This window comes from Cydia pomonella, chromosome 15, assembly GCF_033807575.1.
Source record: "Cydia pomonella isolate Wapato2018A chromosome 15, ilCydPomo1, whole genome shotgun sequence".
Classification (NCBI taxonomy): Eukaryota; Metazoa; Arthropoda; class Insecta; order Lepidoptera; family Tortricidae; genus Cydia; species Cydia pomonella.
In genome coordinates this window covers 14,759,840-14,782,332 of record NC_084717.1, presented here as the reverse complement: position 1 = coordinate 14,782,332, position 22,493 = coordinate 14,759,840, and the positions used below count along the sequence as shown (strand labels likewise).

General features: G+C 36.1%; 4 protein-coding genes across 5 annotated transcripts; 1 reads left to right on the top strand and 3 right to left on the bottom strand.

Moving 5' to 3' along the window:
• Positions 1–128: 128 nt before the first annotated feature.
• On the bottom strand, positions 129–5,804 carry LOC133525963 (heme transporter hrg1-A-like). Its single transcript, XM_061862409.1, has 3 exons — positions 5,529–5,804; positions 4,577–4,750; positions 129–4,220 (listed from the first exon to the last, which is right to left on the bottom strand). The coding sequence occupies exons 1-3, from the start codon at positions 5,650–5,652 to the stop codon at positions 4,066–4,068; spliced, it is 453 nt and encodes a 150-aa protein (XP_061718393.1). The 5' UTR covers positions 5,653–5,804; the 3' UTR covers positions 129–4,065.
• A 154-nt stretch (positions 5,805–5,958) lies between these two features.
• LOC133525961 (myb/SANT-like DNA-binding domain-containing protein 4) lies at positions 5,959–14,339 on the top strand. 2 transcript variants are annotated; one of them, XM_061862406.1, is made up of 6 exons: positions 6,059–6,408; positions 11,601–11,771; positions 12,743–12,926; positions 13,334–13,399; positions 13,748–13,988; positions 14,174–14,339. In XM_061862406.1, exons 1-6 carry the CDS (start codon positions 6,226–6,228, stop codon positions 14,223–14,225), a joined length of 897 nt encoding a protein of 298 aa, XP_061718390.1. In that variant the 5' UTR covers positions 6,059–6,225; the 3' UTR covers positions 14,226–14,339. The 2 variants fall into 2 exon arrangements, with proteins under 2 accessions (XP_061718391.1, XP_061718390.1); XM_061862407.1 differs by lacking the exon at positions 13,334–13,399 and having other exon boundaries at positions 5,959–6,408.
• On the bottom strand, positions 7,850–11,230 carry LOC133525958 (uncharacterized). Its single transcript, XM_061862400.1, has 2 exons — positions 10,680–11,230; positions 7,850–9,767 (listed from the first exon to the last, which is right to left on the bottom strand). Exons 1-2 carry the CDS (start codon positions 10,752–10,754, stop codon positions 7,929–7,931), a joined length of 1,914 nt encoding a protein of 637 aa, XP_061718384.1. The 5' UTR covers positions 10,755–11,230; the 3' UTR covers positions 7,850–7,928.
• Positions 14,340–14,740: 401 nt separating the features above from the next.
• On the bottom strand, positions 14,741–22,329 carry LOC133525960 (myoneurin-like). The gene is made up of 5 exons (XM_061862405.1): positions 22,110–22,329; positions 21,807–21,996; positions 20,885–21,266; positions 20,168–20,685; positions 14,741–19,543 (listed from the first exon to the last, which is right to left on the bottom strand). Exons 2-5 carry the CDS (start codon positions 21,919–21,921, stop codon positions 19,308–19,310), a joined length of 1,251 nt encoding a protein of 416 aa, XP_061718389.1. The 5' UTR covers positions 21,922–21,996; positions 22,110–22,329; the 3' UTR covers positions 14,741–19,307.
• Between the last annotated feature and the right edge of the window lie 164 nt (positions 22,330–22,493).

Here is a 22,493-nt window from a genome sequence, read left to right as displayed (position 1 = left end):
ATGACTTATGGGCTCTTTTGGCGCGAATTTATCTAGGGGATTAATTTGAAAATGGATCAGATTTATTTTCTAGACGTGCCTAGTTTGTAAGGATAGCAGGTTCAATAGTTTGTGGAATGAAAACCATGTTTAGAAACAATACGTTTATTATCTTTCAGTACTTACACTTTTTAATAGATATTATAATTATGTTTATAACATTCAAAACTAATCGTTATTACCCACCCATCAATCTACTCCTGTTTACATTTAATATAAGTTTTGACATAGGAAAGTTAGGCAATCGCAAATTATCATAATAAACATACATATTGACTTCTAACTCTAACTTTATTATTCATTATTGAAAACAATTTAAATTGATACTTTATTCCTGTCATAATATGTATAACGAATGTATTAGTAAAAGCAGTTTTTTTATTATATCTATTTAATAAGTAAACTTTACAGACTATTTATCCGTGTTCTAAAACACGCATTAAATTACCCTGTGGCCTTCTAACGTTTCTACTCAATTATATACATTTGATATAAACTGTAATATATGTATATTTAATAAATTTAGAAAACAGTATTTAATAGTAAAAAGAAGTATCATTTTCAGTCTAAACTTATGCTATTTTCCAATAAAAAAGTAAAAAAGATCCTAATATTCCTAATACATACGGCAGGCATAGAGGTCTTGCAATTTCTAGAGGCGAATGAAATGATTGATGACTAAATAAAATTATACTCGAAACTAGAGAAAGTAAAATAATTCCAACTTTAAAAACCGGCCAAGAGCATGTCGGGCCACGCTCAGTGTAGGGTTCCGTAGTTACTCTTCCGTCACAATAAGGTAAACTGGAGCTTAAAGTATAGTAAATTGTTAACCAAGGGATGAAACGGTACCTTTCACCCGAGTTAAACAAATAGGCAAATTTGCATAATCAGTACCTAATTAAAGTAAGTCTTTTTACTATGAAGGGAAAACTTTTTGCGATAACTCAAAAACAGCTAAACTGATCATGTCCGCTATAGTTTTCATTTAATGTCTTTCTTAAGCTCTACTTTCACGATTTTTTTCATATTTTTTGGACCTATGGTTCAAAAGTTAGAGGGGGGGGGACACATTTTTTTTTTCTTTCGGAGCGATTATCTCTGAATAGATTTACTTTATCAAAAAATGTTTCTTGAAAACCCCTATTAGTTTTGAAAGACCTTTCCAACGATACCCCACACTCTAGGGTTGAAGCGAAAAAAAAAATTCACCCCCACTTTACGTGTTGGGGAGGTACCCTAAAAAAAATTAAATTTTTAGATTTTATTGTACGACTTTGTCGGCTTTATTGATTTATATATCCATGCCAAATTTCAGCTTTCTAGCACTAACGACCACGGAGCAAAGCCTCGGACAGACAGACAGACAGACAGACAGACAGACAGACAGACGGACATGGCGAAACTATAAGGGTTCCGTTTTATGCCATTTGGCTACGGAACCCTAAAAATGGGTGTAATATTTATGATTCTAATAAACGTAGAAGTGGCCTCTCTTTACGTTGCAAGACCTATACCCGTACCATGAGTCACCGTCAAGTGTCAAAACTGGCATATGCGCTATCGAGAACGAAATTTACTTTGTATGCACCTCGCTCGCACTTATATGCGAGTACGAGCGAGATGCATAGAAAGTAAGTTACGTTCTCGATAGCGTTTATGTCACTGCCGAACTGGTGGTAGCCACACTAAAAGCACCCTATAATGTAATGTAATTTAGTTTCTCTGAAAAATCTGAACGCGCGAGCTGCCTACGTTGCTAATTAAATGTAAAGCCAATTTATCACGTTGAATCCAATTTAATAACATGTGTTTGTGTTATAATACTTATAATAATGTTACCTTTTAACATACAGTCATAGATTCATATCAAAGTGATGAAAGCCTGTTAATACTTATATGAGAAAGACGTCAAGGAGAAGGAAGACTTTTAAGTTACTTATTTAAAACACAAAACCAACCTTGGAAAGTTGTTTGTTTAATGTAGAAACAAATTATTAGAGTTAATTCCATTTTTTGACAATTTCTAATGGCTTTCGAATTTAGGTCATCGGTGCAGGGCTATAACCGCGAAAATCGAAGTTCGTCAATTGCGGGCATTTTTCTCTGTCACTCTAATTACGTCTTAGCGAGAGTAGAAGAGAAAGATCCTTGCAATTTGCGAATTTCGGTTTTCGCGGTAGGCCCCCAGTAATCAGAACCACCTTGCCGTACCTAATCGCGTATTATCGCTAAATATACTTTCGGCTAATAGTAACACGGATTGGTTAAGTATATTAAATGGAAATATGTGTTTGAAAGTTTCTGAAATATTTTCACCATAAGCACTACGGCAAATCTGTGCACTACGGTCATCTATCCATAACTACACATAGAACCTCAAAAGAGGTTTTCGAAATAAAGTTAGCGTTCCTCACTGATGAGTATCAAATGTAGGTAGGTACATAGGTGTAGGTGTAAATGCAAGTGCGAAAACGGAACGTAATTACTCCGTGGTTTGGTGCACGTAGGGTTACCCGACGTCCGGAATTTTAGCCGTTTGTCAGGAATGCGCCCGGAATACAAAAATGTCAGGCATTTTAATGATCTAATAGACTTTCAATGTACCTTTGAATTTGCTTATATTAAACCCAAACAAATTTAAATAATGTAAAAAAAAATACATAATCGCAAATCAGGAACTTTGTAAGGTAATTCAAAATTTGTATCTGGTTAGGTCCTAGGTGCACGGTGGGTAGACCATTTTGGTATATTTAAGTTTAGTAAATAATAAGATAAAAATGGGACATATTATGACTGATACTTGTAGATGTGAACTTGGTGTGATTTCAATATCCAATTGACTTGTAATTACCAGTTACAAAACCTCTAAAAATTTGTTTCTAACAACTACAATAGTATACATAAGTACTTTTTAGGTGATAGATCAAGTTTTATAATTATTTGAAAGTTTTGAATAGACAGTTACCGAATTTTGGGTAGACTCATCAAATATACCCGTGGGTTGGTGTTCTTGTTTTATCCTTCTTAATTCGAAATTCGATATCTAGATGCTCTATGACTGTATTTTAAATCAAAATCATAAAGTAAAACTAAAAAAATGTTAAAGTATTATTGTATGTCATGTTTGTCGATACTTAATACTTATTCAAAAATTGTTATAAACGTAGAACGTGTTTTACATTGTGCTTTTCACTGAGTGTTTTGTAAATCTGATTTCTCAAATTCTGTGTAACCTCTTACTATTTAGCTGAACCTAAACGAAGATAGGTACTTTTCGTGCTTCTATATAAAGATATGTTTAACAAACATGGAAACTATAGGTCTAAATAGATTAAGAGTAGAAACTGTAATAATATTTTTTTTGTATGACTGTTTGTTTCAAATTTAAATAAATAAACGAAATAATAGTCGTAAGAATCCATTAAGTGAAAAGAGAAGCGTAGTTTACCTACCATTTTACAGATCCAAACTTGAATTTCAAATAGCCGTAGAAACAGAATAACTGAATACTTTCTAGAATTATTTACTTTTTTATCATATACATTAACTGGATTTCCAAAAAAAATCAGGAAAATAAATTAATCGAAATAAAGTCTTAGAATAGACTTGAATAGAGTACAGTCAAAAAAAGCTGTCAAATTTTTGGCTTCAATATTTTACGTTATAGTTTGAATAACGTGAGAATTTATTTGTGATAGTTATAACTTGACTCAAAGTTTTCGCCTCGTAATTATAAGGGTCAATTCATTATCGTCTAGAATAAATTCTCATGTTACTCTGACTATATTCATCTTAGCATTGACATACATCTAAGGACGGGCCTTACGGGCAACAAGAATGGAGCCAGTACAGCGGTGTCACACACACGAATTCGAGCCAATCCTGCAGTCTAACGCTACAACGCGATTGACACCGCTGAACTAGCACCATCCTTAGATATATGTCAATGCATCGTAGTATTTGTATGTAAGTCTAATATACTATAGAAAAAAAAACACCAACTCCCTAAAAACACTTACACGCTTATGTCTCCTCAATATAAGCTTCCGAGAACAGCTGATGATCGTTGTACGTCCGCAAGTAGGACCTGGTAAAGTAGTAGAGCATCCCGCCCCACTTCATCATCATGAAGGACCATACCATCTGGATTACGATGCTGGTGTCTATTGGCATTACGTCTGAAACAAAGAAGAGGTGTTAAACCAGCTGAAGAGCAAATAAACAACTTTTTTTTAATTAAGTAAAAAAGTTTTAACGCTTTTTAATTGGTATAGTAGTTTTTGTTTTGAAAATAAGTGTCAATCTGATTTTTAACTATCGTCCGACAATAGTTTCGGCGCGGCTGTTAGGTTCAGCAGTTATCTGGTCAAAACTGAAACTTGTTGACATTAAAACTAGTTACAATTTAGCATTATGAATGTTAAAACTGTGTTGTATTGATACAACAATCTAATAAATTTAAATATTTATATATCTATAGTACATATAAAAATTTATTTATGAAAATATTTGTAGAGATTTATTTTCAGCTTACCAGCTCGATAATAAATCTGCAGAAAGATATAAAACAATGTAAGTGCTGCTCCAGCTATAAGGCCAAACATGCCAAAGTCCCCAATGTATTGGAGAACTTTGCGGGAGAAAATGACATGGAGTGAGTCCCTCAGATAGTAACAATGCAGCATCAGGGTCAAGCCAGCATGGATACCTGGGTAAACAAAAATATAATTACTTTATTTATTTTGTCTAACATATGAGTTTTACATATGTAAAATACATTGCAAACATAATGATTCACAATAATAAAAAGAAAACAAGGAAATTCTGCCTATTTAAGCATATGGTGTAACATTATAGGCAATATTATAACTAAAAGCAAGTAGATGAAAACTAGATTATTTTGGTTTAGTTTATATTGTAGATTTAGTTACTTATTGACCGATTAGTTTACTTTATTGTGCATATTGCCTTATATGTAATTATGTATACATAATTACATACAAGGCAATATCAGCAGTCAGTTTCATATGTTTACATATCTTCTATGCTACTTATAGATTATAAACTGGAGTCAATGATGACATACATACATGTAATGAACATGTTTACTATTTTGTAACATTATCAATAATTGTATTGATTGCAACATATACTTTATCAAAATTTGTTCCATGAACTTTTACTTGTTCGTAATAATAGTAAGTGCATATTTCATTTATAAACTGCCTCAAGTATAGGGAAATAACATTATTTCTTTAAACCAGACTGACTAGAGGCCTTTAAAGACTTGTTTTGTTCTTTTACTACCAGGAAAACATACAGAAGTTGCTGTATCGTATCTGTTTTGTTTTTAAAATAGCCTCCAATAACGGTCAGCCGTTTCCTGTTTTTTTTTTTAACAATAACAATTTAGCTAGACTATGAATAAGTAGAGCAAACAGCTGACTTACAGTAAAAGAATGACCTTGGAAAGCTAAACTACTCACCGGATAATAACGCCCACATTCCAGCTTCTATGTTAGCGTAAACAATGCAAAAACATATAAATGCTGACAATCCTAAAAATACACCGATTGCACTTAGAACTATATGAATTTTTGTTCGCAGCATTTTCGTAGTTTTACTAACGTTTCGACGGTTTGTGTCTGGCGTAGTCTTCCGATAAGATTAATTATCCAGACAAAATAAACACAAACTAATGAACTCCAAATGAAAGTGATTTTCGCTTCTGTCATTGCATTGCTGTCAACAGCTGTCAATGTCATTTAGCTCAAGGCCAGTGCTGCCATCAACGAAGTGCAAGCTAGGGACAGACGGAATTCAGTCGCAAAATACTCTAGTCTAGGGACTAGTAGGTACAAAGAGTAGTATAATATATAGTACAAGTACAGTTTCCTGCAGACAGACGGAACATTATTAACTTTTTGATAGTTCAGCTACGAAATCTTTAGAAATTTTGTTGCGTGGTTAGTAAACTTACCTTACTGATATATAGGTACTTTATTTTGGCAACACTTACCTGAAATGTCAAATGCTGTAATTGTATATGTATTATATCGTAACCAAAACAAATTAATAGAACTAAAAATTAAATCTTAATTGCAGCAAAATAAAATTAGAATTACAGTATTTTCTCTGAGAATCTGTGTTGTTATGTTTGTAACTTAATGATAACATCGTACGATGAGTCGAGTAAACCAGGCTCAAATGAAGAAATTACTCGATCTTCTGAGCGAAGATGGGGTTTTAGTGAACGGGAAGGTTTCGTACTCTAGCACCAATAAGCAGAGTTTCTGGAAACAGATTGCTTTGCAGTTAAACTCCGTGGATGGAGGGGTTTACAAAAATACCTGGAAATGGTGTAAGGTATGTTTTATAGATTATATGAATTACAATTTACAGTACATATGGTACTACTTTACCGCCCTAGTGGTTTAGCGGTAAGAGTGTGCAACTTGCATCCGAATCCAAGATCCGAGTCTTGATTGAATCCGGAGGTCGCGGGTTCAAACCCCAGCTCGTACCAATGAGTTTTTCGGAACTTATGTACGAAATATTATTTGATATTTTTACCTGTCACTTTTTGGTCAAGAAAAACATTGTGCGGAAACCGGACTAATCCCAATAAGGCCCAGTTTACCCTCAGGGAAGGTCAGATGGCAGTTGCTTTCGTAAAAAACTAGTGCCTACGCCAATTCTCGGGATTAGTTGCCAAGCAGACCCCAGGCTCCCTAGAGCCGTGGCAAAATGCTGGGACAATGTGAGGAAGATGTCAAGAATATAAAAGGGCCATCATAATTATGTACTGTAAAACGTTTTATGATACATGTGCGAATAGGTAATTTGCATTTGCTAATTTTGGCACTTGTATCATAATGTACTATTATAGTCAATGCAATCTATCATATCTTCTTCTTCTTTTCATCCTGTTACCCCCTGCTGGGGTGTAGGGCTCGAACCATTTTCTTCCACTGACTCCGGTCCTGGGCAGCTTGGGTAACCTCCTCCCACCCCATCCCCAATACACCCAACTCTTGCTCCACGGAACGGCGCCAAGTAAATTTAGGGCGACCATGTTTCCGTTTTCCGGGCATCTTCCAGGTCAGGGCCACCTTGGATAGGTGGGTGTCAGGCTTCCTGAGGATATGCCCTATCCAATGCCATTTGCGCGTTTGGATCTCCTTATGTACGGGTGCTTGTCCGGTTATTCTCCATAAGTGAGCGTTTGTGATCCAGTTAGGCCAAAAGATGTGCAGAATTTGCCTTAAGCATTTGTTCACAAACACTTGGAGTTTTGTCATTAGGTCTTTGCGGACAAACCAGGTTTCTATCATATAGTTGCAGTGAAATATAATGTCTGTGAGGGGAATAATGATTGATGATGAAATGGATATTCCAATGTATGTACCTCCTGTGTTGTTTTTTATTTTTTTCTTATTTGTTTGACATTTAGAATTTATTCTAGAAACATTCTAGACTAGTATTTTTTATACAATTGTTTTTTTTTTATATGTTTGATGATATTTTGTGAAATTCTTGATACTAAATTTTATCTATATTACTGAATTATAATTCAATAGTGTTATAGAATAATATTTACATAAATAAATTTCTCTGATAATTAGGTTAATATAATTATATGTAATACTGTTTTACTATTCATAAGTGCTTGTTGCTAGGCCTACATGTATAAAGTATAAAAAAAAAAAACAATAATGCTACTCAGGGCTGATTTCCACCGAGGCCCACAAGTCCCGGGCCAATGGGCTCAGGCAACTTAGTAATGATACATTTATTGAGTTAACAATACTTATTAAAATACAAAAATCTCACAACATGAATAATAAACTAAATCTAACTACAATTAAAATAACTAAAGCTAAAAATTAAAAATACCTATCAAAATTTTGCGCCCTTGGTAGGGTGCCCATCACGCAGGCAGCGTTCCCGCGCTGGATTGCGATTGCAATTCTCTGCGCGAGAAAGCTGCCCGCGCGGGGGTCGCCCGTTGCCTCCCTCAGCCGCTTGCCCAGCGCCTTGTGGAGTATCTGTGCCCCTCTGCCCCACGAACCAAGTGTCTCGACGCCAAACGCAACGAATTCGTATTGAGCGCCGAGACAGCTATATTTGGCTACCTTTTGACGCTCCCGAGTGTCCGCCGCCGCACCAGCATGCTTGCTGGTCGATGGAATGTAGGAAGCCGCTAGCGTGTCAGCACAAGTGACGTCCCATACCAACGCGCGGCCCATCTTCCAGGGAATTAACGACATCCCGTCAGGGCGTTTACCGTCGTTCCGCACTATTTGGGGCTCCAGAGCGGCGGGAATGCCGGCACTGACGAGTGCCCTTCTTAGGATGTCGTTAAGGGCGGCATGGCGAGACAAGCGGCCGGCACCCGAAGAGCAGGCGAGCCCATGGTGTCCGAGGCGATCTACATGTGATCCACAAGACGCGCAGTCATGGTCGGCACAGAGTGCAACTCCAAGCCGGAGACCGGCGGCTATGCGAAGCGTCTCTGGGTCGATAAAGGTGCCGGTGTTAGGCGAAGGATACGCGTGGAGCCAGTGACCTGACTCTGGCCTAGATGATGCCAGGAGCCTCGCTCGGTCCCTGCCTGTCGCGGTGTCTAAAAGTGAGTTTAGAGTGGAGGCTGAAGCTATGTTATCCCAGGCCCTTTGTATCTTCGGTCGAGACGGAACATTTTGACTCGGTCCAGCTAGCCAGGCATTCGAGGCCTCAACCAGGCCCGCGATCTCGCAGTTTCTAGCCGGAGAGGCTTGGAGAATTTTACCTGCGAGATCGGAGGAGCTATGAATTGAGGCCAAGAATGCCGGCAGAGCAACACTTGAAATTTTACGGGTACCCAAACCACCATATCTTATCGGTAAGGTGGCTTGAGTCCATGCCTGCTCGCTAAATTGGATGTTCAAAATTGATTCAATTTGGGATTTTAAAAGTAGGTCAATAGGTCGGAGTAGATGGGGATATTTCCAAAAGGGACAACAGCGGAGCAGGTAAGTGAATTTTGGAATGAGTAAACAAAATTTTAAAATAAACAAAGCAGAATGACTGCTAATTTTGAGAAGTCGGTCCGAATAGTCACTAAATTTCGAAATAGATTTACTCAGAAGGGGAGGGATGGCTTCATTGAAGATGGGTGCCCCGAGAAGATGAAGACTGTCTTTAGATATATTTTTGATGGTCGGCGCGATGTTATTAAAATTTTGAATGATTTGGGATGCCGAAGAAGAACCTACATTGTCGGAAATATATAATTCGCATTTATTGAAATTTAGTTCCAGTCCAATATCTTTAAATTTATTTTTAATTTGTAATAAATCGGCTAAGACAGTCTGCGAATCGCCACCTAGAGTTCCATCGTCAAGGTACCAAACGTTTAATTTTGAATTTAGACTGTGAATGATTGAATTGATTGCCAAACTAAATATGGCTGGACCGAGAGGATCACCCTGCTGACAACCCACAGCCGAAAGGATCTCATTATTTTTGTGCATTAATTTGGATGGACAGTGATAACACTGTAGTAAAAAGTTATAAATTTCCGGAATAGTAATTTTAATTTCGTTCAGCAGGGTGTCCCTATTAACCGAATTAAATGCGTTCTGTACATCTAATTTTAAAAGTACCTCACATGCGTCGCTTTGTACGAAGGTGCGTACGGCATGAACCGCCGCCTCGCAGCCACCGCGTGTGCCGAAGCCAACCTGAACGGGTTCAAAAAGATTTTGTAGTTTTTTGCGTGTTAGCCGGACACACACTTTGGCCGCTAATCGCCGTAAAGTCGACCCTACGGCGATAGGACGTACGCCACCATCTTTTTTTGAGAGGGCAATGAGGTTCGCCCCATAAATTATCGGCGTTACCTCTTGACACACATCTCCTATCAGCATAAGATTGACCAACTTTGTAATGCTGGAGACAAGTTGCTCACCAGTTACACCACTGCCATGACTAGTGAGGTCAATAAGATGCTGAGGGGAAATACCGTCTAGGCCGGACGCTGACCCTTTTGGGAACGATAGCAGAGCTGCTAAAATGTCTTTGCCAGTGGCTTGGAGACAAGCTGAGGGGTCAGATGGAGGGTCCACAAAAATAGGGCTGGAAGGGCCTGGTGGGTGTTTAGACTGTAGAGCGGCCGCAGTTTCGGGTGTATCAGGTGCCAGAATGTCATTGGAGAAGAGTAAGCGGGTTGCACCCTTAAGGTCACCGTCGTGAATTTTCTCCTCGACCTTCTCAAACAGGTTATATTTACTATTATTGTATCCAGGGCGTATATTAGGAGTAGGCATGTTCGAGGTTTGGATATTATTTTTGATCTGTTGAGTAAGGGATATATTAATATTTTTGAGCTCGGATACGTGGAGGATTTTGTACGAAAAAGTTAAAAGATTGTGCCATTCTTCTGCATTATTGTGCCGAATGCACTTGTTAATGGTCTCGGTAAGTACTTCAGCTACTGCGGATCTAGCACCGCGTGGCACACGTTTTATTATTGGTGTTGTCTGTTTGAGCCGGCCGAGGAGCGTATGAAGCGGAACTGTGGCGGTGGGTGAGAGTGTGGGAGTGCTGTGGTTAACGGAACTTGGCGTGGAATTGCTTATTGGGAGAATACGCACCTGATGAATTCGTGATTGATGAATGTGTAGGCCTCTGGTAGATGAAAAAGTTTTGTTACACACACAGCACTCCATTGTAGGCAACGGGCACAGTGCCAAAAATTGCGCGTAACACAAGAATGGAAAAACCTACATACATAAGAAAATAACGTATAAACTATTACTATCTAAAACTAAGTAAAAATAAACATTCACAATCACAATTAAAGTCAACTGTCAGAAGACAAATTTGTTGTGAGACGCTTGAGTGAAACTGGCCAAGCGCGCAGGTGTAGTTTGGCGTTTCCCGTGGAGACTAGTCGCTCGACCAATAGAACAATCAGGAATCTTGTTACTATTGGATACTTAAATAAACATCAATGATGTGTTGTGACTTGTGGCGATGGAGATCTTTCAAAATACATATTTCAGCTGATCGACGCCACCTCATGAGCCACCCACACTCACAGGGCTGGATTATTGACTTGTATGCATCTCGGATTCATGGATTTGTTTATTAAATAGATATAACCTATTTAAAAATTTAAATTGCTGCGAGACGTCAGACGTCTGCTTGTTCTGTCAAAATAAAATATTATTGTTTTAAGATGGAGAGGGGGGGGCCCCCAAATTCCAAGTGCCATACCAAGTGCCTCGGGGCCCTAGTTTGCTAAATCTGGGCCTGATGCTGCTATATAGTGACTATGAGATAAATCTTTCTAGTTTACTGTTATTTACACATATTTCCATTGACATTTTGCTGGGAAGTCAGTCATCTGAGACCACAGCTGGTGCAACTGGTGCAGCTGGTGCTAAGAGAAAGTAATGAATTTATATCACTTTCAACTCACAGACACTGCTATAATCACATGCCATATTTGGGCAAACCATGTTTAAGACCTCAAATGCTTGTTTGTGATTGCGATATTTTTTTTTATCTAGATGTGGGCAGATTGGAAAAACAAAACAAAAAAGAAAGCAAATATTCTGCTGCGGAAGAAACACTATAACTATAGCCAGCAGGTGGCTCCACTCAATAATCTAGAGTTAAGGCTACTGAAGATGATTGACTACCCTCTAGATAATAAGGCAGATGTAACAGATCTGGAAATGGTAAGACATGCCTTTTTAGAGTAGTTGAATTTTTTTACAAGTTGTTATATAAAATATTGGGTCAAATCTTGCAAGTTAAATTAGACCCACTTTCCGATTGAGCTGAAACTTGAGGATACCCTAAGCCTGCTTCTTCATACAATCATAGTGCTCATTTTCCTCTCTGGATATTAACATTATTAAAAATATTTTGACACAGTTTGTTGTATATCAACCACAGCTTGTCCCTATGTTTAGTTTTTTCGAATTTTTAATTATACACTAATAAAAAAATCTAAAAAAGTCAGACATAGAAGTACAGCTATGGTTAATATTTAATATACGTCAAAATATGTAAAAACATTTTCCAATATCCAGAGAGGAAAATGGGGACTATGTTTTTATGAAGACGCGTCTAGCATAGCAATATTATGGTAGCATTAAGCTGTTCTGATGATGGACAGAGGTGACCATAGGTTTGGTTTTGTTATAATTGTCTTGAGGTGTATTAGTTTTGTTGAAAGAAAAGTACATTCGGCAATAAAAGCTTTAAAAATTTTTGAGAAAAAACTTATTTGCAATAAGGAACTTTTTAACAAAATTTAGTTTTAAGTACCATCAAGCCATCAACTGCTTGACATGTCCCTATGATTAATAAAGTTAACAACCACAGAACCACAGAATAAGTAATAGTAAAAAGAAACTTTCTACAATACCGAAGTTTGACGGCGATTCAGGGACGAATCATGCTGTCCCTTTCTTATGTATGGTATTTCTTTTTCTTTCGGCTATTTAGGGTTGTCAAAATTCAAGTCATTATCTTATCTGTGGTCGTACACGCAAAGGGACGTCAAGTTGCGCCAACCCTAATAATTGCTTGGAGCAATGCTGAGCCGAATGGAGCCGAGAATGCCCGAAAGGGACAGTTTCGCCCCCTGGCGTGACGATCAAAGGGAAACCAAAAACTGACATAAATAATTTTCGTTCTCCAGGTCAACAAAGTAGAGATGCCAGAACCTACTCCAGACGAATTAACAGATTTTTTGACAGAAGGCTATGAAGCTCCTTTAAGTCCTGATCGTAATATGTCCTCGGATGAAGAAGACAATACAGTTTTAGGCAACTTTGCTAGGAGCAAGAACAAATTTTGTAATGTTGATAATAGTATACTAGAAGGTAAGACATACATGCCATATGGCCCGCAATGTTATCTGTCCATCAGTGGACCTTATTACAAAAGGCATAAGGTTCACCGATAGACAGTTGAGTATTACTGTTTGTTACTGGAGCCTTAAACAAATCTATTGGAGAACATGGATTTGTAATTTATAAAATATGCATGACCCATATAGGCACAGAACAATTTTTTTGGTTTGAACCTAAAGATGAATGGGAAGAAATGGTCTGAAAATTATCCATCGGGAAAGGCTGGGTAAATAAAGTATTACCACATTGATTTAGTATGTTCTATGAGGCTTTGAAATATTTTGTTTTCAAAAAGGGTGTATTAAGAATTGAAAATAATAATATATTACTTGATAAAGATTGCATATTAGAAATGTAAACATTATTGCTTTGTTTAGATGGTGACAGCAAATCCGAACTTGATCGAGAATCTTTAAATGCTGAAAAGAAAGTCAAAATTAAAGGTATGGAATATGTCTTACAGTTTACAAATTGTGGTTTTCCTTAGAAAACTGTCTCTTATACTCTGTCAAATAAAAACACTCCAGAAACTTACATTTTCAGCCTGAGGCAGTATTACTATTAGAACACTATTGTAAATTTTTAACTCATTAACCTCGTAACGACCATGATACAAAATATTACTATTTTTAATTTGAATCTTATTGTGTTGTAAATTGAGATTAATTTCGGTTGTACGAGAAAGCAATGGAACTAAAGAAACAGAATGTAGGTACATTGTAAGTTTTATCTTATCATCATACTTTTTTGTTATTTGACAAAGCAAACCACTTTATTTATTTATTTTTCAGGAAAAAAATACAAGAAATTAAAAACATCCTTAGAAGAATTTAAACTAAAATCAACACTAGCATTAGAGAAAGAAAAAGTTCAACAGAAGAGTGAAGAATTAAGACTGCGGGCATTAGAGCTAAAACTTAAAGGAGAAGAGTTGAGGCTTCAAGAAATTGAGATGAACAAAATAAATTATTTGACCAATATTGAAGAGGAGAAACTGAAATGCTTTAAAGATATTTCTGCTTCATTAAAAGAGTAAGTTATTAATACTTTGAATGCCACAGTTACAGTTCAAAATGAACCTTAAAGCATTCTAATAGTTTACTATTGCATGTTAAATAAGATAGTTGTGATGGTCCAAAGATTTATGCCTTTAAATTTAAAATAATGCACAGGTTTGTAGCCCAATAATGGCAATAATATATTTTTTCTTTTTTCAGGTTGTTAGACCGAACAAGAAATGGAAATGTTAGGTTTCATAATGTCTTGTAGCAGCGTACATTTCATTCTAATTGTAATAAAAATATTTTAAATGAACTAAAATGCCGAAATGTACTTACTTAGGCTTCATATGTGGACTACAACAACCGCCTATCTTAGAATTAACTATCTTTTTATTATTGAATTCCGTTAGTTTCGGGCTATGGCTAAGTACATTTAAGGAAACTAATTGGAATACTTAGTTAACATTCCAAATGCATTAATATTTTATTTTTCATATCGTCAGAGATAGTACTTGCGTTTAGAGTAAACTCGTACTAAGCACTAAGAAATGTGTAAACAAGCCGTAAGGAAAGAGTACACGCTCGTAGGGGGCCTTATAAAAATGAATTATTGATTATTCAAAGTTGAGTTTATTAGAATACCGGTGTCTTTAAAAAAGTAACTTAATTTAAGTTCAGGAATGCACCCTTGAAGTTAACAGAGAAAAAAATCAGAGTTTATACATCAATATCTATTACTTATTTTTAATTACTTTTAATGTATTTGAGAAAAAAAACTACTAATTTGATAAAAATGTGTATCCTTTTTTATTCACATCATATTACAATTAATATTAACACAGTAAATTGCACATATATTAAACACTATAATAGAATTAACATAATTGTCCAAAAACAATAACAATTGATATTTTTAGACAAATCTTGCGCATTTGAAGGAATAACTAATTAATATTGCTTTTACAATCCCTTCTATTCTTTTTTACTAGTGTTAATTTTTATTATCAATATCATATATTAAGGTAAATGTGGCAAAAACTGGCAGATAAACTTTTTGGTTGGGAAGACCGTCATACGTAGCGTGTGCACGACGGATCCGAAACGTATGGGAAGATGCACGTATAATTTTATAGGTACACTTCGGATCCGGCTTGCAAACCCTAGTCATCCATCGAACTCTCTTATCTCTTATGTGTATACCTACGTACACCCACACTTTTAATTACTTATTACAAAAGGCATAAGGTCCACCAATGGATAGTTGAAGAGTGTTAGCTGCTTGTACTTTGTTTGCGCTTCAGACAGTCATAAAATAAGACCTTGCTTCATTATAGGCTACCGACCTGGAAGTAGATTATGTGTATAAGGGCAAGAGTTAGAAGCGACGAAAGACTTGTAAATGATCTTCCCGTAGACGGTCTTATCCACATTTACCTTACTGTAAACATTTACAGTGGACTATCCATTCCTTGCGTTGTACGAAGCTATCACACTCAGTGTGTGAGCGAGAAAGCACCATGCACGTATATAGTGAGTGATGTTTCTCTCGCACATCGGAACGGCGGGCGAATCGGCATCAAATAAGACCGCCGTTAAGAGTAATTGGCCAATTATGGGGTTTATAAGAACTAAAAATAAGTGCATTATAGGAATAACACATAATAACTAAATTTACTTTCTTACAAAATGTCTCCATATTTATAAACAAGAAAATACATTGACAAATATTTTTTAAAGTAATATTTAAGTTACCTACTCGCACGTCCTTTAAAAAATGTGATTTATATTTAAAACTACAATCATTTAACTAAAACAAAACATGTTATATTCAAAATATTCTCCTTTAGTTGTGATACACAAAAGTTCGTTAAAATTATTAAAATTATGCCGCAGTAAAAACTATTTGTCAATATATTTTTGGACCATTAACCTGTAATTAATTAGTCATAAACAAACGATAAGTTTTATCAATCACCCCATCTCTAACTTTTTGTTTATACATTAATTATCTAATTAATAACAACTTTCAAAACTGAGCCTTGTTTGTGAACTAAAATCATGGGCCAGCACAAGTGACAGTAGCTTCGGTCGCGCGCGAGAAACGCACGAGATTCAGAAGACAGACAACTAGTCACTAAAGTCTTCCTATCACTTCATACTTGCTCCGCTGGTAACAGGTGCAGATAGACAAAAGTGTAAAAGTAGTTATACAGCTATATAACGACCATATTTGATAGAAAAAGACAGTAATTTTAGGTTATATGCCCTTTTTAAAATGCCTTAATGATAACGTCCCACGTGCGTATTTAAATGGCTTCACTCAAGACATATAACATTTAAACCTTTGGCATTTTGAACAGATATTAAATTACAAATAAATAAATTCATAATTCATTCATTAAATAAATTAAAATTCATCAAAGGTAATAAAATAAATTGGCTTATAGACCCGGTTATGAATGTAATTGAATATGTGTTCACTGAAGACACTTCAACAATTTTCGACCACTTAACGGGTATATCTTGTTTGTGACTGACATTTGATTATCAACCTTAACACTAATAGCACAAAGTTGATATTTAAAATATTCTGCCCAATAGCATAATTCTTGCAAACACAATTATTTTGACAATGATGTTTATGACAACGTAGAAAATTGTAAAAACCATGCAAACTTATAGGTAACCAACTATCGCATATTGCAGTCAGTGCATACAACAAGTTACTTTGCAATTGAATGACATAACATAACATTGCCTTATTATTACTATAGAGACGCCATAACAATGAAATTGTCTCAATCGCAACCTGTACCACGCGACCAAAACGTAAGCGCCGTAAAATTCATGGCGCTTACGCGTTTAGGGCGCAAGATTCACGCTCCGCTTGTGTGGTTTGTTGTCAAAACAATGACTCATGGCGCAAAATACTGGAGGCTTACCGCGAAAATCAAGATTCACAAAATTGCGGGATCTTTCTCTTTAACTCTCACTAAGACGTAATTAGAGTGACAGCGAAAAATGCCCGCAATCGACGAATTTCGATTTTTGCGGTTATAGTCCAGGTTCTTTGTGCCGGTTGTATATGTAGTAATAATAATTCAATGCTTGTAACAGAACACGACTTTTTAATTTCAAAGACTAACTAAAGCTCTTTATTTTCAAAATATGTAGGTATATACATACATTCAATTAAAAATATGCTGTGAGGAATTCGAATGAAATTCGGCAACAAAGCTCAAACAATTAGACCCTTGGGGGTATTCCAGAAAAAGGTCTATTTTGTTGGGAACGTGACGCGCCGTGGCAGTTATCAATATCCTGCAGAAATCTGTATTATCACTTCAGAATTCGTCTAAGTATGAAGATAGATCAGATTGCTTATCGGTAGCCTCTTTTTTGCTCGGACTCTCTATTACAGTGGTCGCAACAGTGCTATATTCATAAATCTTTATTTGCAATTCACGTTCATGGGATTCACGCGGGTGTTTTGATCAGATTGAATACATATTATCACTTTTGGTTTGACTTGTGAGAATTTTTTACTTTTCCTTGTCAAGTTGTCACAGTTATTTTCATCCGTATTATCACGTTAAGTTTTCAATTGCTTTGGTCTGTACATTTGCAAAATTTTCTGTCTTTCGTTTTCTAGATGTAGCACTATTTAATAATATGTAGTTAAGCTTATCGTGTTGAGGAGCGTCTAGAACTTTTTGTACGGTACGTTGAAATCGTTGCACTGTTTCTCACTAAATAAATAAACAAGGATCAGGCGTTACTGCTTGGATTGCTGCTTTCGTTTCCAAAATGGGAAAAAAGTAGACTCAACGGTTTCTTGAGTTTCCTCTGACACGATTTCTTTTTTACAAGAGGTTCATCGAAATCGTGATCAAAACCAATTATGACACTGATGGGAAACTCCGCTAGTTCGCCAAAAATTTCAATCTTTTCTACTGTCGGAGTACCATTGCATGTTTTTGCAAAATCCAATTTACATTCATACATAAATGTCACCGACGACAACACATAAACTAGTAAACACTTGCCACTGAAATAATCCCTCCACACATTGTAATAATAATAATAGTAGTTTATGTGACTGCTACATAATACATAATAAAAGGCATTAAAATACACGAGTGTGGATTTAAGAAACGAACGAAATGAGTTTCTTAAAAAGCTCACACGAGTGTTTTAATGCCTAATTATGTACAGTTACATACACTATTTTACAGTACATATGGTGCTACTTTACCGCACTAGTTCGATAATTAGCATATTACGTTACTGTGTCGAACATTTAAAGGGCCTCATGTACTTCATTTCGATTCATGTCATGTTTCATTTGTTCATGTCGATTTAAAACACTCCCTTCGGTCGTGTTTTAATTTATCGCCACTCATTACGAATTTCCTATTTTTCGCACTTGTATCGTAATGTACTATTATCTACACACATATTATAAACTTTCTATGAAATATTCACTAACCCAAATTACAGGCATGGCGAAACTCACGGATATATGGTGGCGTCACCGAAATATTTTTATCGCTTATTTTACACGAAACTTTTGCTATAGTTACCTTAAAAACAACAAAACATACTTCATTTAATACTTAAAACTAATTAAAATATAAACTGTACGTCAAATGGCGGTAAATGAGAACTTTTTTCACGTATGTAGTCGGTTTTTTAAATTCAGAGACAAACTAGAGTCGGGGGCCTATTTCCGTATCATTCGATACAAACTAACATGCGACATATGTCAAAATTGTATGCAATTGACATTTCTTTTCGAACAAAAAGGCATCTCGACTGATATTAGAATAGAGGTCAAATCGAATTGCTTTTTTTTCAGAGATATTCCAAATTTGAATGCATAACCAAATCGATTTTGATGTAGTTATGAAGCTATAACGTAGTGATTATATGCTCTTTGGCTATAACTACATTATCAGAAATAATAAATTTGTTGTAACAAAACAGTTTATCGTAATGGTGGCCATAATTCACGGATTTTGAAGGCATCATAGAGGGTTTATGATATGTGTGTAGATAAAAACATTTAAACAATAACAACACAACCAAGGGCACAAGGCACAAAGTTCTTTCTTACGTCCACTTGCCACCATCGCCGCGCCAGGCGCTGACTGATTGCTGTATTATATACTCACCTGTATGAACAGTATTAAAATACTTGAACTTATTGAATTTAAAGCTAAGTTACCAAACAATATCATGCCAAATATCGGCTTCTTCGCTTCATGAGAATTGTTAAAAAAAATAGCGTCACGTGCCCGAGACTTCCGGAATACCCTATTTGCTTCATTCCCTACCTCTTTACAAATTATCATACCTTTAACCTCCTTATATAGTTAGGTCTAAGCTTGCTAAGCTCCTCAGGGTTCAACTCTGACACCTTATGAATGCGGAGATGGCTCTTCATATTACACCGCTGCGCGTAGCCGCGACCGCATATGGGACACTTGAATGGGGTCTCGCCCGTGTGCAAACGCATGTGCTCTTTCAGGTAGTCGTGGTGGGTGAAACTAGTGTTGCAGATTTCGCAGACTGCTGGACGCTCGCCTGTGAAAGTTGAATTGACGTTATGTCCTAAAAGTAACTTCAATAAATAAATGTCGATAGTTAGAAACCGAAATTCTGTACTTCATCTGCAGCAGTTAACACATTCACTGCCAGACAAAAAAATATAAGGTACTCTAAAAACCATGCAATATCTAAGGGCAGCTAGAAATGGGCGCCGACCCCTAAAATCGCGGCTGGCGGAGTGACGCCGGCGGTGAGGCCATATTTTGATGACCTTAGAGATGGTTTTTAAAAAACTTATTGCATATTTGTTTATGAGATAGGAGGCAAACCGTAACTATAACTTCTTTGCAGGTGTCAAGCTGTGGTGATAGGCTCTTTGGCGTACCCTGTTGTTATCTATGGCTAACATAGCAACAGCCCGCATAGTGGGTTGGCTGGCAACTCTGGCATCTGACCAAAGTTACGAGCACCCTTTAGGCGGGTACCTGGCAGTAAATGTGTTAATATTATGATTGGTTGCTAGTCCCTAGCAATACATTATAATCAACGTAAAAAAACATTGCTATTTGAATCTTGTCCTAGACAGTAGCATTGATGTTTGTAAAACTTGTTCATTTGTTCATCTCAAATCATTTTAAAATAGGTATTATTGTATATTACCTGTATGAACTGATCTTTCATGCACAAGCACTGACTTTGGACACTTGTAGGTCTTCCCACAATGTTTGCATGCCCAAGTCCTCGGTGGTCCTGTCTTCTTCACATGCACCGATTTGTAGTGACTTGTCAGCTCTCCTTTGAAAGCAAATCCTGTACCACAGATTTGACAGAAAAAGTCTTTCTTTCCACTATGCTTTCTCTTAATATGCCTGTTGAGGTAATATGTGCTAACACATGTGCGATTACATGTTGGACATTGGACAGGGACATCTACATGTTTTTTCTGTTTATGATATGACAGTTTGTCTGAAGTCGGAAATGTGTCACCACAAATATCACACAGTTTTGGTGGTTTTGGTTCATCAGGTTTTGCGGGATCCGAATCTTTATCATTCTGTTTACTTTTATTTTTTCTTCTTTCTTCAATCTCTTTCTGTCTTTTCATTAGCTTTAGTTTTCTCTGTTTTAATGTCATTTGCTTATATTCTTTCAATGATAGTCTTGTTTCTGTTTTGGTGCTGTAATGCAATTTCTTGATTAATGAATTTTGTATAGTAATATTTAAATTGACATTTAACTGTTTTCGTTTAATTTTATGGTGAGATATACTTACTGCTTGGAAATCCTGTATACAAATATTAAAAAGATGGAATATTTGTCATGTTACGCATTATAAAAGTATGTATGAAACAATGAGCATTATCTAATTAGACATACCTTTTTGTCTTCTTTTTTGTGGCAGGCTCTTCAGTAAGATCCACACACTCATTTTCTGGATTAGAATCTTCTTCTTTTTTTATAACTCTCTTAATGGATAAATGTTTTAATTTGTCAATTTTCAACTTCAGTGGTTCCCCTAAAACATCATTAGTATCTTGGGGTTCGGTTTTAAGTGCACATACTTCTATTTCAATATCTGATTGGTCATTGTTGATGTCATTATAAGTATTGTTGTCCTCACAGGGCTCATGTTTTATTGGGATTAGCCCACTTTCTAGAACCTTGTGTGACTCCTTGTATTTTTTGATAAAAGCACAGACAGACTCTAAGGTGCTGTAACATACTATGCATATATTGCGGGGATATCCTTCAAGGTCCTCTACCTGTAAGTTATTTAAAGAAGAAGTATTATTATTGAGTCCCAATGGCATAAACAAAATCTTAACTCTCTCTGATCCAACAAAAACTACAAATTTAACCCTTTGAATGTCACACCTATAATGCTTGGCACATCATCATGAACCTTGTTTATATTGAGCTGTAGCCACATGCATCAGTCTTTGGAGGTCAAAGAGTTAATTGGTACTATAATTGGGTTAGTGGGTGGGGAAACAGGTATACATAAGAAACCATATCAAACAAGCACCTTAAGAAATAGCAGAAATACAGGTCTTGGGAACGTTTTATCGTCTATATCAATGTCTTCTTTCCAACAAGAATCTTATAAGAACATAGGTTTCGTAAGACAACTTATACTTTTCTTTAATCCTTTGAACCCTTCGCCTCGTGTGCGTCGCGCCATCATGAACCTTGACGCAATGCACGAAGGTTGATATTGGGATGTAGTGGCGTGCGTCAGTTGACGTTAAAAGGTTAAATTACGAAAGATCAGAAAACTGGTAAGTAGTAGTAGAAATACTCGCCTTTTCCCTAACACATAAAGAGAGTTTAGTATATACACTGTTTTCGTCTTTGCTATCAAATATTGATATATTGGCTCCTTCTTTTAAACAAACACGGCAGAGATTCTCCATGTTAAAGTATGGAATTTAATTGGACTCAACTCGGAATTTGTTTGTTGTTCATTATTTCCGCTTTATGGTTGCCGTCTGTAAAAAAAAGAATACGTTAGCCTAATTGATATAACCGGTCTTCGACAAACGATCTTCAATCGGTAAAGATTTATTGCAATAAATAAAATTACAATAGAAAAAAAAGCTACCTGCTCGACACTACGTGTAATATTCTGTGTCCCTATTTTGACGTAGTTTTTCGACACTGTATAAATTATAATAATTGAATTTGCTTATTCAGTCAAGTTGGCAGATAGTCGGTCGCTAAGGTCGTTTATTGACGGCTGATTACTCCATCCCAAACAAAAAGCAGGACAATATTTTGTATCTGCTTGGTTTGGCTAAGTTTGGTTTTGGTTGATTTGATTATTTGATTGCTGAATTTTTGACGTTTCGAAATAGAAAAATTCCTAAGCCCTAAATATCAAGCTTCATAAACGTCTTCTAATATTCATAAACTTTAATAATGTTTTAAGTAGCTATTTATTTCTTGTTTCAAAAGTATTTTAATTTTCAGATTTGGGGTTGGCTTT